Source organism: Vombatus ursinus, unplaced genomic scaffold (assembly GCF_900497805.2).
Source record: "Vombatus ursinus unplaced genomic scaffold, bare-nosed wombat genome assembly UNPS02004704.1, whole genome shotgun sequence".
Classification (NCBI taxonomy): Eukaryota; Metazoa; Chordata; class Mammalia; order Diprotodontia; family Vombatidae; genus Vombatus; species Vombatus ursinus.
Genome location: NW_020944482.1, coordinates 797,812 through 812,327, shown reverse-complemented (window position 1 = coordinate 812,327; position 14,516 = coordinate 797,812). Strand labels below are relative to the sequence as shown.

At 37.2% G+C, this 14,516-nt stretch overlaps 1 protein-coding gene across 1 annotated transcript in view; it reads left to right on the top strand.

Annotated features, from left to right (window-relative positions):
- TBCD (tubulin folding cofactor D) overlaps positions 1–14,516 on the top strand; it is a 445,631-nt gene that overhangs the window by 2,701 nt on the left and 428,414 nt on the right. Inside the window, exons 3-4 of the mRNA XM_027840857.1 lie at positions 12,762–12,812; positions 13,490–13,587. Of these exons, the coding sequence (XP_027696658.1) occupies positions 12,762–12,812; positions 13,490–13,587 (149 nt within the window). The remainder of the gene's footprint in view (positions 1–12,761; positions 12,813–13,489; positions 13,588–14,516) is intronic.

The window sequence follows — 14,516 nt, the reverse complement described above, 5'->3', positions numbered from 1 at the left end:
CCTTCCTTCCTTCCTTCCTTCCTTCCTTCCTTCCTTCCTTCCTTCCTCTCTCCTTCCCTCCTTTCCTTCTTTCTTTTCTTCTTTCCTTCTTCTTAAAGAATTTGTTTTGCTCTAGCTATGTGACCCTGGGCAAATCACTTAACCCTGATTGCCTCACCAAAAAAATAAAAAGCAAAGAATTTGTTTTGCTTATGACTAATTCCTCACTGAATCTTTCCTCCCTCTTATTCCCACTTCTTCCATCTCCGTATTCCTTTCTATTTTCCTGTTGAGTTGAATTTATTTCCGCATTGGATTGTGTGAGTGTGTGTTTTCTACCCTCCTTTGACCACTTCAGATGAAAGTAAGGTTCTAGTGATTACTGTTCTCCCCCAGCCCTTTCCCTTTGTGTAGATTCTACTTGCCAAACCCGTTTAAGTATGATAAATGAAATCACCTTTTCTTTCCTAGTATATCCCTTTTCCCTTGCTTTACTTTATTTTTTTAAGATTGTCAAAACAATAAAACCACTGCGTTCTTATTTGTCTTCTTCTGTCTTATTTGACTTCTCTCTTATCCAGAATTCTTTTTTTTTTTGGCTAGGCAGTGGGGTTAAGTAACTTGCCCAGAGTCACATAGCTAGTGTCAAGTGTCTGAGGCCAGATTTGAACTCAGGTCCCCTTGACTCCAGGGCCAGTGCTGTATCCACTGTGCTACCTAGCTGCCCCATTATATTATGATTCTTAAAGGGCACATATATCCATTAGACTATAAACACTTCATTCTTATAAAGTCCTTTTAGATTTTATTTACTTGTATTTACCTTTTTATGTTTCCTTGAATCCTGTGTTTGTACTTAAAAGTTTCTGTGTAGCTCTGGTCTTTTCATCAGGAATTCTTAGAAGTCCTCTATTTCATTAAAGGTCCATTTTCCCTTTGTCCCTACAATTATATTTAATTTTTCTGGGTAAATTACTCTTAGCTGTATTTCTGTATTTTTTGTCTTCTGAAATATTGTATTCCATAATCTTTGTTCCTTTATTGTTGTACTTGTTAAATCTTATACAATCCTGACTATGGTTTATTGACTTGTTAAATCTCATACAATCCTGACTAGGTTTATTGGTTCTTGAACTCTTTCTTTCTGGGTGTTTGTGGTATTTTTTTCTTTGACTTGGAAACTCTGGGTTTTTACTGTGATATTCTCGGGACCACTCTGTGCACGTCTAGAGGGATTGTTATGTCCTTATATATATTCCTGGGCTATCTTATCTGGGTTCCTGCTGTTATGTTCTTCAGGTTATGAGTGCTATGTTCTTCAAGTTTGACATTGATGGCTTGGGCTAGGTAAGTGCAAACTTTCATCAGGCCCTTTGTGGTCTAAATTTTGACCTCCTGGACTTCTGAGATTCTGGACTCTGGTTTAGACCTACGAAACAAAACTTCACACTTACCTCTGAGTGGAGCTCTAGCTGACAGTTGCTGGTTCCAACATTGTCAGCTACCTTGAAGGCTCTGCAAGTTCTGAGCCATGATATACTGTCTGTTTTTTCTAACTTTGAGAGTTCAGTCTTTGATCTTGCTTTGGGGCCAGACCAGTAGGGCTGTTGTAAGTAAAGGGCTGTCTGTGAATCCCACTCAGCATCAGAGAGACAGCTCTGCATCCCTTTCTGAATATGGAGGCTAAGACAGTGCAATAGTGGTCCATCCCAGTTCTGAGTTCAATATCTAGGATTGTGATCTCTAATACTAGTATGGCCCTGTTTTGAACTCGGTCTGAGTCTGCAATCGTGACCTGCTTCTGTTCCATAGTTTTTGCCCTAGACCCTTGCCTGTGTGTGTAAATTGTGATTTTAGGTTAAAAAGATGACCTATTATGGTTTCTCCTTATATTTCCAGATTACTACTTAGTCTAGGGCTGTTCTTAAATCTTTATTAGAGTAGACATGAATGGCGTGGGGCTGTGTTCCTACTCCTTCATCTTTGCTGGTCTCTTGTTTGCATTTTACAGTTCCTAGACCATGGCTCTGATCTTTTTGTAAGAAATGTTTGAGGAGTAGCTAGGTGGCACAGTGGATAGAACTCTGGCCTTGGAGTCAAGAGGACCTGAGTTCAAATTTGGCCTTAGACACTTGACGCTTACTAGCTGTATGACCCTGGGCGAGTCACTTAACCCTGATTGCCTCACCAAAAAGCAAAAAAAAAGAAATATTTGAAAGTCTTTTCCATTAAAGGGCTGTTTTTTTCACCCTGTACAATTATAATAATTAGGATTCTCTGATCTTTTTTGTCATCTCTTAAAGCTCCATATTCCATTATATTCATATACCATAAATTTATTCAGCTATTTTCCAGTTGTCTAAGGTATTTTAAAGTACCCTCTTTCCCTGCACCCCCCTTAGGTTCTAGTATTTTAGTTCTTTTGTCTCCTTCCTTCTTCCATCTTGAGAGGAGGATGTTGTTTCCTCCCTGGTGTTAATCCTCTCTCTTAACTACACCTCTCCCTAGTTCTCTACTTGTTTCCTTGTTGAGTTTGATATATTTCTGTTTTTGCACAATGTACATGAGTATTTAACCTTCCTTTTTCCATTTCAGATCAGTGCAAGGTTTATTTGATGCCTACCCTTCCTTCCTCATCCTCCATGTTTATATACTCTTATCCTTATATTCCTCAAATATGAGTTCAATCTTTCTCCTTTCTAAATGAGTATATTCTTCCTTTATCCTCCCCTCTCTTTCTCTTCTTCAAACCCTCAGAACAAACCTGCTCCATCTTTAGTCCTCTGTTTTTTCTTTTTTAATTCTTTCAATACTCTTTTTATACATTAAAGTTCTTCAGTGATTGATACTTGTTTCTTTTCCCCATCAGAAGTATTCATCCACCTCCTATTTGCTCATAGGTTTTTCTGGCCTCCTATGTTTGTATTTCAGAGTTCCTATTCAGCTCTTGTCTTTTTTTTTTTTAAATTTAAATTTTATTTTTTTAAAAATAGTATTTTATTTTTTTCCTACATGTACAGAAAGTTTTCAGCATTCACTTTTATAAGATCTTGAATTCCAGACTTTTTTCTCCTTACTTCCTCTCTCTCCTTCTCAAGACAGAAAGCAGTCTGATACAGGATTATACATGTACAATCATTTTAAACATATTTCCACATTAGTCATGTTGTGAAAGAACAATCAGAACAAAAGGGAAAAACCAAGAGAAAGAAAAAACAAAACAAAAAAATGAAAGTAATATGCTTCAATCTGCATTCAGACTCTTTAGTTCTTTTTCTATATGTGTGTAGTATTTTCCATCATGTGTCTTTTGGAATTGTCTTAGATTATTGCATTGCTGAGAAGAGCCAAGTCTATCAAAGTTGATCATCTCACAATGTTGCTATTACTGTGTACAATGTTCTTTTGGTTCTGCTCACTTCACTCAGCATCAGTTCCTGTAAATCTTTCCAGGTTTTTCTGAAATCTGTCTGCTCATCATTTCTCATAGGACAATAGTATACATTCATATACCACAACTTCTTCAGCAATTGATGGACATCCCCTCAATTTCCAATACTTTGCCACCACAAAAAGATCAGCTCTTGTCTTTTTTATCAGAAATGCTTAAGAGTCCTTTATTCCATTAAAGTTCCACTTTGTTTCCCTGTAGTATTATACAAAGCTTTGCAGGGAAAGTTTTAAAATATTGTATTCCAAAAGGCATTTTAAATTGTAGTCTAATTTCTTTTGCCTTTTGGAATATTGTACTTCAAGGTCTCTTGTTTTTTAATAGAAGCTGCCAGGTCTTGTGTTCCTTGCTGGTTCCTTGATACTTGAAGTACTTCTATCTGGATGCTTTTAGGGAGCTCAGGATTTTGGCTATGACATTCCTGGGACTTTTCCTTTTGGTTTTTCTTTCAGGAGATGATTGATGGAGTCTTACTTCTTTTTGCCCTCTGGTTCTAGTCATTCTGGGCACTCTTCATTTATAATTTCTTGAAATACAGTGTACAGGTTTTTTTTAAATTATGATTTTCAGGAAGTCCAGTGATTTTATTTTATTTTATTTTGTTTTTTGAGATGAGTCTTTCTATCTTGTGTGGGCTGAAAGTGTAGTGGCCCATCAGGGCCCATCAGGATAGAAACTTTGTCCTGTTTCGTTTTCATCCTGGACTGGTTTGCCCCTCCTCAGGCAGCCTTGTGGTGGTTCCCTGATCCTAGGGACGCATCATATTAGTGCTGGATTTAATGTTGATGCCTGATTGCCTTTAGGCCTAATGCTTCTCGATACTCCCAAACTTAAGTGATCCACCAGCTTTAGCCTCCCCAAGTAGCAGGGACTACAGGTATGCCCAGTGAGTATGGTGATCCTTAAATTAAATTATCTGTCCTTGATCTATGTTCTAAGTCAGTTGTTTTTTTGTATCGGATAGTTTACATTTTCTTATATTGTTTCAGTCTTTTGATTTTATTCTCATATTTCCTACTTTCTCATGGAGCTGTTGATTTTGTATGGTCTCTTCTGGTTTTCAGGGAGTCCATTACTTGGGTAAGTTTTACTGCTTTCTTATCTAAGCTATCTAGTCTCCTTCCAGTCCTGTCTTCCACAGTTCTTATTTCATTTTAAAAAATCTATTGCTTCATTCTTCTGGGAATTCATGTTGACTTTGTGGAAGATTTTTTTTTTCTTTTAAGGCCCTGCTTGTAGTTGTTATGGAATTAGATTTGTAAAAATATTTTATACTAGTTAGATATTTTCTTAGATTCACTCATCTCTCCAACTATAGTTCTTAAATTGGTCCAGGTCTAGGCCCTGCCCTCCCTCCTCTTCCATAGGGTGGTTGGCCCTGCTTGGTTTCAGTCTGTATGATCAGCTTTTCTACAGTGATCTCCATCTTTAGGCTTATGTCCCTTTACATGTTTGAAGTTCAGAACAATGGATGTCAGGCCTCTCTATGGCATCTTAAGACAGAGTGCTGGAGGCCTAGGATAACCTGGGTATTGCCAAGAGCTTGCCTTTCTTTCCTCCTCCTCAGGTCACGTGTCTCAGGTGCCTTCTCCCCTATGTCTGTCTTCATCCCCTCTTACATGATGAAGTGACACTGATCTTTGCCAAGGCAAATCTCTGTATGCCAAATTATTACCATTCTGTTCCATATTCTGCAGCAGCTTATACCTTGTATCATCCCCATTCTCTCATTTATTTTTAGACTCTCCCTGTCAATTAGGTGTTTCCCTAACTGCCTACAAACATGCCCATTTCTCTCCCATCTTCAAAAAAACCTTCACTTTATCCAGCCATCTCTGCTAGCTATCATCCCATATTTCTTCATACTTTTATGACTAAATAGGTGGTATTCAGACTTTTTATGGAAAACCAGTGATTCTCTTATTGTCTTAGAACTCTGTCTTTTAGCTCTTATGCTTTTTTGTTTGTAGAGGTCTCAAGTCAACTTCCAGTTGTTTTAAGAAATTTTATTTTGTTGTTGTGTCATCTTTATATTTTTTTGCTCCCAATGGGCCTTTCTGTTTTTCCTAGATTTCATGGTTTTATTAGAATACTCTAAGTTGAATACTCTGTGTTGTAGAGTGTGATGTTCATTTTTATTTTTTTGAATACTCTTATATACATTTAAAAAATTTTTAAATTATTTATTTTTAGTTTTCAACATTCACTTCCACAAGCTTTTGAGTTTTAAATTTAAAAAAAAATTTTTAAAATTAATTTATTTTGATTTATCAACAATCGCTTCCATAAGCTTTTGAGTTTTAAATTTTTCTCCTCCTCCCTCCCCAAGATGGCGCGCAATCTGACATAGGCTATACATGTACATTCCTATTAAACATATTTTCACATTAGTGATGTTGTAAGTAAGAATTAGAACCAATAGGAGGAACCACCAGAAAGAGGAAACAAAACACAACAGAAGAAAAAAAATAGCAAATAGTATGCTTCAATTTGTATTCAAACTCCATAATTCTTTCTTTGGATGTGGGTAGCATTTTCCATCATGAGGCCTTTGGAGATGTCTTAGATCCTTGTATTGCTGAGAAGGGTTATCTATCAATATTAGTACCTAACTGATTATGTTATTCCCTTCTTGAGCCAAATCTGATGAGAGTAAGGTTCAAACAATGCTTATCTCCCTCCCTTCTTTCCCTCTGCTGGAATAAGTTTTTGTGCCTTTTCTTGTGATGTAGTTTACCCTTGTCTGACTCCTTTCCTTTTCTCTCAGTACATTTTCTTAGTTAGATCAGATTAATCCACTTACTTGGATCCATTTAACCCACTTGATTAGAGTTTTTTTTTTATCATTACATCAAAGTCAATTTATACCCACCCCCTTTATGTGTACCACTTTAACATAGTGTAATACAGTTCTCAAGGGTTACAAGTGTCATCTTCCCTTGTAGGGATTTAAACAGTTTGCCCTTACTAATAACATGTTATTTCTTTCTGTCCCATTTACCTTTTATGTCTCTCTTGAGTCTTGTATTTGAAGATAAAATTTTCTGTTGAGCTCTGGTCTTTTTATCAGGAAGGTGTGGAAGTCCCCTATTTTGTTGAATATCCATCTCCTCCCCTGAAAGATCATGCTTATTTTCGCTGGGTAGTTGATCCTTGGTTGTAATCCAAGCTCCTTTGCCTTATGGAATACCATATTCCACGCCTTATGGTCTTTTAATGTAGAAGCTGCAAGGTCCTGTGTAATCCTGACTGTGGTTCCATGATATTTAAATTGTTTTTTTGTGACTGCTTGCAGTATTTTCTCTTTGACCTGGTAATTTTGGAATTTGGCTGCTATATTCCTTAGCGTTTTCAATATGGGATCTCTTTTAGGAGGTGATCAGTGGATTCTTTCTATGGCTATTTTACTCTCTGGTTGTAGGACTTCAGGGCAGTATTCCTTTATGATTTCCTGAAAGATACTGTCTAGGCTCTTTTTTTCATCATGATTTCAGGTAGACCAATAATTTTTATATTGTCTATCCTGGATCTGTTTTCCAGGTCAGTTGTTTTACCAGTGAGGTATTTTACATTTTCATCTTTTTTTCATTCTTTTGTTTCTGTTTGACTGATTCTTGCTCTCTAATAGAGTCATTAGCTTCCATTTTCCCAATTCTAATTTTTAACAGATTGTTTTCTTCTATTAGATTTTGTACCTCCTTCCCAATTTGACAATTGTATTTTTTTAAAATTATTTATTTTTAGTTTTCAACATTCACTTCCACAAGATTTTGAGTTCTAGATTTTCTCCCTATCTTGTCCCTTCCCCCACCCCAAGATGGCTTGCGTTCTGAATACCCCTTCTCCTAATGTGCCTTGCCTTCTATCTCTCTTCCACTTCTCTTATCCCCTTCCCCTTCAGTTTTCCTGTAGGGCAGGATAGATTTCTGTACCCATTTCCTGTATATCTTATTTCCCAGTTGCATGTGAAACAATTTTTTTTAAACTTTTGTTTTTAAAACTTTGGGTTCCAAATTTTCTCCCTTCTATCCCTACCCACCCTCATTGAGAAGGCAAGCAACTGGATACAGGTTATACATGGGTAGTAATGCAAAACTACTTCAATAGTAGTCATGTTGTAAAAAACTTAGTATATTTCTCTTCATCCTATCCCGCTCCCCCATTTATTCTATTCTCTCTTTTGACCCAGTCCCTCCTTAGAAGTGTTTGCTTCTGATTACCCCCTCCCCCAATCTGCCTTCCCCTCTATCATCCTCCTGCTCTCTTGTCCCCTTTCCCCCCTGTTTCCCTTTAGGATAAGATAGATTTCCATGGCCTATTGAGTATGTATGTTATTTTCTCCTGAAGCCAAATCCTATGAGAATAAGATTCACTCATTCCCTCTCACCTTCCCCTGTTTCCACTCCACTGTAAAAGCCTTTTTTGTCTGTTTCATGTGAGATAATTTACCCCATTCAATCTCTCCCTTTCTCCTTCTCCCAGTATTATCCTCTCTCACCCCTTAATTTTATTTTCCAGATATCACCCCTTCATCTTCAACTCACCCTGTGCTCTCTATTTATCTGTCTATCTATATATCTATATACATACATACGTATAATTTTTTCCCTCCAACTATCTAATACTGACAAAGGACTAATGAGTTGCAAATATCATCTTTCCATGGAGAATGTGAACAGTTCAACCTTAATAAGTCTCTTATGATTTCTCTTTCCAGTTTCTTTACTTCTTTTTTTTTTCTTTTACATCTTTCCTGTTTTCTTACCTCTTTGTGTTTCTCTTGAGTCTTGTATCTGAAACTGAAATTTTCTATTCAGCTCTGGTCTTTTCATCAAGAATGCTTGGAAGTTCTCTATTGTACTGAATATCCACTTTTTTCCCCTGAAGGATTATGCTCAGTTTTGCTGGGTAGGTGATTCTTGGTTGTAATCCTATCTCCTTTGCCCTCCGGAATATTATATTCCAAGCCCTCTGGTCCCTTAATGTAGAAGCTGCTAAATCTTGTGTTATCCTGATTGTGTTTCCACAGTACTTGAATTGTTTCTTTCTGGCTGCTTGTAATATTTTCTCCTTGACCTGGGAACTCTGGAATTTGGCTACAATATTCCTGGGAGTTTTCCTTTGGGGATCTCTTTCAGGAGGAGATCGGTGGATTCTTTCCATTTCTATTTTGCCCTCTGGTTCTAAAATATCAGGGCAGTTTTCCTTGAGAATTTTTTTTTTTTAATTAATTTTATTTTTGTTACGCAATTGGAATTAAATAGCTTGCCCAGGGTCACACAGCTAGTAAGTGTCAAGTGTTTGGTCTGTGGCCGGATTTGAACTCAGGTCCTTTTGACTTCAGGGCTGATGCTGTATCCACTGGATAATTTCTTGAAAGATGATGTCTTGGCTCTTTTTTTAATCATGGCTTTCAGATAGTCCAGTAAGTTTTAAATTATCTCTCCTGGATCTATTTTCCAAGTCAGTTGTTTTTCCAGTAAGATATTTCACATTGTTTTCTACTTTTTCATTCTTTGAATTTGTTTTACAGTGTCTTGATTTCTCATAAAGTCACTAGCTTCCAGTTGCTCCATTCTAGTTTTAAAGAAAGTATTTTCTTCAATAAACTTTTGGACTTCCTTTTCCATTTGGCCAGTTTTGCTTTTTAAGGCATTTTTTTCCTCATTGGCTTTTTGGACCTCTTTTGCCATTTGGGTTAGGCTATTTTTTAAGATGTTATTTTCTTCAGTATTTTTTTTTTTTTTTGGGGTCTCCATTAGCAACCTGTTGACTTGTTTTTCGTGATTTTCTTGCATCACTCTCAGTTTTTCCTCTACTTCTCTTACTTGCTTCTCAAAATCCTTTTTGTACTCTTCTGTGACCTGGAACCCATTCATATTTTTCTTGGAGGCTTTGGATGTAGGAGCTTTGACTTTGTTGTCTTCTTCTGGTTGTATGTTTTGATCTTCTTTGTCACCAAAGTAAGATTCTGTGATCTGACTCTTTTTGAATCTTTGTTTGTTCGTGATCCCAGCCAATTACTTGAGTTTTAAACTCTTTGTTAAGGTAGGGGTCTGCTTCCACTGTGGAGAATGTACTGTCCCATGGTTTCGGGGGGTTTTGTGCAGCTATTTTCACAGATACTTCTAGGGACTTGTAAATTTTCAGTTCTTCCAAGGCGGTATGATAAGGGGCGAGGTGTTTACTCCTTTCCTGGCCTATGCTCAGGTCTATGAGTGACCACAAGCACTCTTTTCTGCCTTGGAACTGTGAGGAGGATTTCCTCTCCACCACCACCACAAGCTCCATCAAGCCAGAACTTTTCCTGGTCCCAGGACCGCCACCCAGAATTGTGACCCAGATCTAAACACGGCAAAGCAAGAGAATCCTGGGCTAGCGGAGAGATCCCTGAAATCCCCCTCTGATCAGCCACTCAATTCTCCCTCAGTCTGTGGACCGGAAGCTCAGGAAGCAGCCACTGCCCAGGGGCTGAGTTCAGGGACTGGGGCTGGGACCAAGCTTCTCTCTCACCATAGTCACAGACTTTTCCCACTGATCTTCTAAGTTATCTTTAGCATTTGTGGGTTGAGAAGTCTGGGAACCGCCACAACTGCCAGCAATTAAGTCCTCTGAGACCTGCTCCAGATTTGTTGAGGCCTGTTTTGCCTGTGCGCCCACACTGAACTATGCTCCTCTCCCCACCTGGCGCGACATATCTTTCCAATCAACCATCCAGGCTGTCTTGGGCTGTAAATTTGTTTCACTCTGGTGGGTTCTACTGCTTTAGAATTTGTTTAGAGCCATTTTTTACAGGTATTTGGAGGGATTTGGGGGAGGGTTCAAGCAAGTCACTGCTTTTATTCTGCCATCTTGGCTCCTCCCCCTCACCAATTGTATTTTTTAGGTACTTGTTTTTAGTGTACTTTTTTTTCTAGTTGACCAATTGTATTTTTTAAGGACTTGTTTTCTACAGCTAATTTTTGTCCTTCCTTTTTCAAGCTATTGACTCTTTCTTGCATACCTCTCATTTCTTTTCCCATTTTTTCTTCTACCTCTCTCATTTGACTTTTAAAATTCTTTTTGAGCTCTTCTAAGAAGGCTTTTTGGGCTTCAGACCAGTTCATATTCCCTTTTGAGGTTCCAGATGTGGGTTTATTGGCAATGTTGTCCTCTTCAGAATTTCTGCCTTGATCTTCACTGTTCTCATAATAAGAATCTATCGTACGTTTCTTTTTGCTCATGGTGTTTGCTTATTTCCTGGACTTTAAAGAGATTGAGCTCTCCTGCTGGGGAGCAGAGGACACTGACTGAGCTTCTTGTGTTGGGAGCCTAGGGCCTGGTCACTGGCTTTATGCTGGGTTTGTGTTAGGCAATTGGAGGCTGTAGGGTTCTGGCAGCTTACCTGGTGTCGGGCTGGAATCAGCAACACTGGAACTCTAGAGGTAAGATTGGGTAGTGTAGCCCCTGGAAATTTCCAGATCACCTGGGCCTTTCCTTCCTTTCACTTTCTTCTTCTCCTTTCAGATGGATGTTGCAGGATGTTTATCTGCCTGGGGTCCCTTGGAGCGCTGCTTCCCTTAGTTTTGCTGAGACACTGGGAGAGCCAGTTACTGTAGAATGCTGGGACACCTGGTAGTTTCCCAAGCTGGTTTCCACCGGTTCCTGTGCCCTCACTGAGGCACTCGGGGGTCCAGGTGTTGGTATTTGCCTGCTCCACCACCTGGTTTTCAGGATCTCTTCCTGGTATGCTGAGGTGAAACTTTCCGCTAGCTTGCTTGGATCCCCCCCACTCTTTTCTATACCACTCTCCTTCCCCCAAGGGCAAGAGGGGCCTTTCCTGTTAATCATTACCTCAAGCTACCTGGGCTACTGGACTGCTACACTCCATCTTTCTTCTGCTTCAGCTGTTCCAAGGTTTTTCCTGGGGCCGAGTTTTAAATTTTCTCCTCCTCCTTCTCTTCCCCTCTCTCCAAGATGGTGTGTAATCTGATATAGGCTCTACTCATACATTCATTTTAAGCATATTTTCACATTAGTCTTGGTATATAGAAGAATTAGAACTAATGGGAGGAACCACTAGAAAGAAGAAATAAAAGAAAACGAAAAAAGAAAAGGAGAGCAAATAGTATGCTTCCATCTGCATTCAGACTTCAAAGTTCTTTCTCTGGATGTGGATAGCATTTTCCATCATGAGTCTTTTGGAGTTGCTTTGCATTGCTGAGGATAGCTAAGTCTATGAATCTTCTGTACATTTAAAGAAATAGATTCTAGATCTTTATTTCCCCTGTTGAACCTTTTTAACAACTAGGAAGTTGTTCTGGGCCTTCTATTTTTATATTGTTTTGTATCGTTATTTCTTTCTGGAAGTTTTTTCCTTGCTTTTACTTCCTATTCATTTCTGAGGGGCTTTTTTTTTTTTAAAGCATTTTCTTTAGTTTCCCTATTGGGTCTTTTTTCTTTTGGATAAGGTTTTCACTTTGAGGAATTCTTCTCCATCCTCTCTTGTTTTTATTGTTGTTGTACTACTTTGTTTATTGTTGTTGTACTACTTTGTTTCGCACATTTGTCACTGTTTTTACAGGGATAAAAGGGTTCTGGATTTATTCACGATTATTAACCCAGACCTTTTGCTGGAACTGGTTTCATCCAGTTTTCAGATTCTATGGTTCTTCGAAGGATATAACTCTGAAGATGAGATAGTGGACAAAGTAGTGGTTCTGTAGTTAGAAGACCTGAGTTCAAATCCCACCTTTGCCATTTACTATCTTTGTGACCTTGGACACATCACTTGACTTCCCTAGGTCTCAGTTTCCTCATTTATAAGCATGCAATCTTAACCGTTCCATACCCACTTCAGTGAAAATGCATTTGCTGATTAAGGGTCTTGGTGACCTGACAAAGGATCATGTTGGCTATATTAGTCTTGAGAGAACAAAAAACTCTGACCTTACCTGTTTTATTTTTGATTATCATTTGTATTTATTTAGACATGGCTTAATTTTTCTTTTAGGTTGCCTACAAATCAGTGCCAGTTTGATTTATTAAAGGATATTAAGTGTGTCAATTAACACAGTTAAGTTCAACATACTTTAAAAGTGCTTGTTATTTGTAAGGCTTGGAACATAAATCCTTAAGAGCTTTCAATTAATTACATAAGGTAAGAAATGAGCCTATTTTTAAGAACCATGTAACTGTTTAGGAAGAATTTTGAGTTGTCCATTTCATCAACAAAGATGAATACTAAACTTTTTGCAAATTAATTTGGATTTTCACTTGATAAATATTTTAATGTAATTCAGACTTAGATTTTGTTTGTTTTCCCTTCATTTGAATTGCATTTATTTTTCAGTGATAATGGACAAGTACCAGGAACAGCCTCACCTGTTGGATCCACATCTAGGTTGGAATTTCTATGTTTGTTTGTTTTTAAATGTGCCTGATCATGATCCTAGAGAAAGAACTCAGTTTTTACATGTGTTAGCATTTATTTAGTTTTATTTTCAGTGGAGTTTGAGAACAAAGGAAAAAAATTGAAAGCAAATTGGTGATTATATGATTATTTTTAGCTAGGTCATGATAGTTTTGTAGCAATGTCTCTGGTTGGATTTGTAATTAATGGCATTAGTGGCTAGAGTGCTAGAGTTGAAGTCCATGAAACTTTGGTTCAAATCTATCCCCTATGATGATAGACAGAGTCACTTAATGAGTTTTAATTTCCTCATCTATAAAATAGGGATAATCATATCTGTAATATACACCTTACAAAGTAGTTGTGGGGCTCCAATGAGATGATGTAGTTAAAGCACTATGCAAGCTTTAAAGTGCTGTAACTACTTCTGTAGTATGTCTTATGCAGACATTTTGCATATCTGTAGTAATTTAATTCTTATTTGTTACTTCTCATGATTAGGTTCAGACAAATTTTGCTTTTGTAAGCTTTACTTTTACTCTTGAGCTACATGTAGAAAAAATACACACATACAGCAAAACACATGTACATACATGCTCACACAACCATAAATTTATTTTTAATTCATAACTCATGCTTGGGTATTTTGACTTTTTTTTCTCTCATAGAATGGATGTTGAATTTATTGTTGGATATTGTGAGGGATAGTGATTCTCCTCCTGCTCTTGTACATCTGGCTTTTAAATTTCTTTACATCATTACAAAGGTAATAATTGGCTTAATAGTATACATAATGGGTTTAAAATATATTACCTTTGAACATATTACTTTTATTAAGTTTTAAGGAAAATAATTACTAAAGCAGTTATAATTTTCATTGGCTTTTTATCTTCTTTATTTGAGTTTGATCTCATGGTGCATCTGGAATGACTAATTGACTTTCATAATTCCCAAGGTATTTAATTTTTTTTTGTGTTATGTAATGATATATACATAAATACAGTGAAATAGTGTCCTAATGGGAATTTGAAGATGGGCAGATTAAGATAGTTCAAAAGAACTACATGTTTTCTGGGAAATTAGAACCCTGATGAAAAAACATAAACAAAATAAAACTGCTACAGAATAATGTATTACGGTTACACCTTGCTGTAGGCAAATACATTGAATTTATATGAAAGATAATTGGGAAAATGATTATTTGCTTAATAAAAGGATTCACAGTGGTATTCTTTTAAATAGCAAGCTCCCTTAGTTAATTTATAGTCTAGTTGAGGGGATGCTTCACTGGCACAAGTAACCATAATAGTAAATATATGATAAATATAAGAGAGATTCAAACAAAGTGAGTCAGGGAAACCAGTTAGGAGGTTGTCGTAATATCCAGGCCTGTGCTGAATTGATGATAGTAATGGACTTTGTTGATCATATTATTGTTTGTTAGTAGAGCTGAAGAAAGTTTTATAATTCACTGAGCATTATTTGATATCCAAACCCTGATGAACAATTTGTAGTATTGTGAGGAAGCATGCTGATCATTTGGTTGATTCTTTGCAGTTGTTCTAGTTTTCATGGTCAATTTTTCTTCCAAAATGGTTTACAAAAAAAAAATAATGATTGCTGCTAAAGTGGTTAGCATCTTCAGTGGTGATAGAGAGAATCCTAAATGCCCCTAATAGTATGCTGAAGGAAATT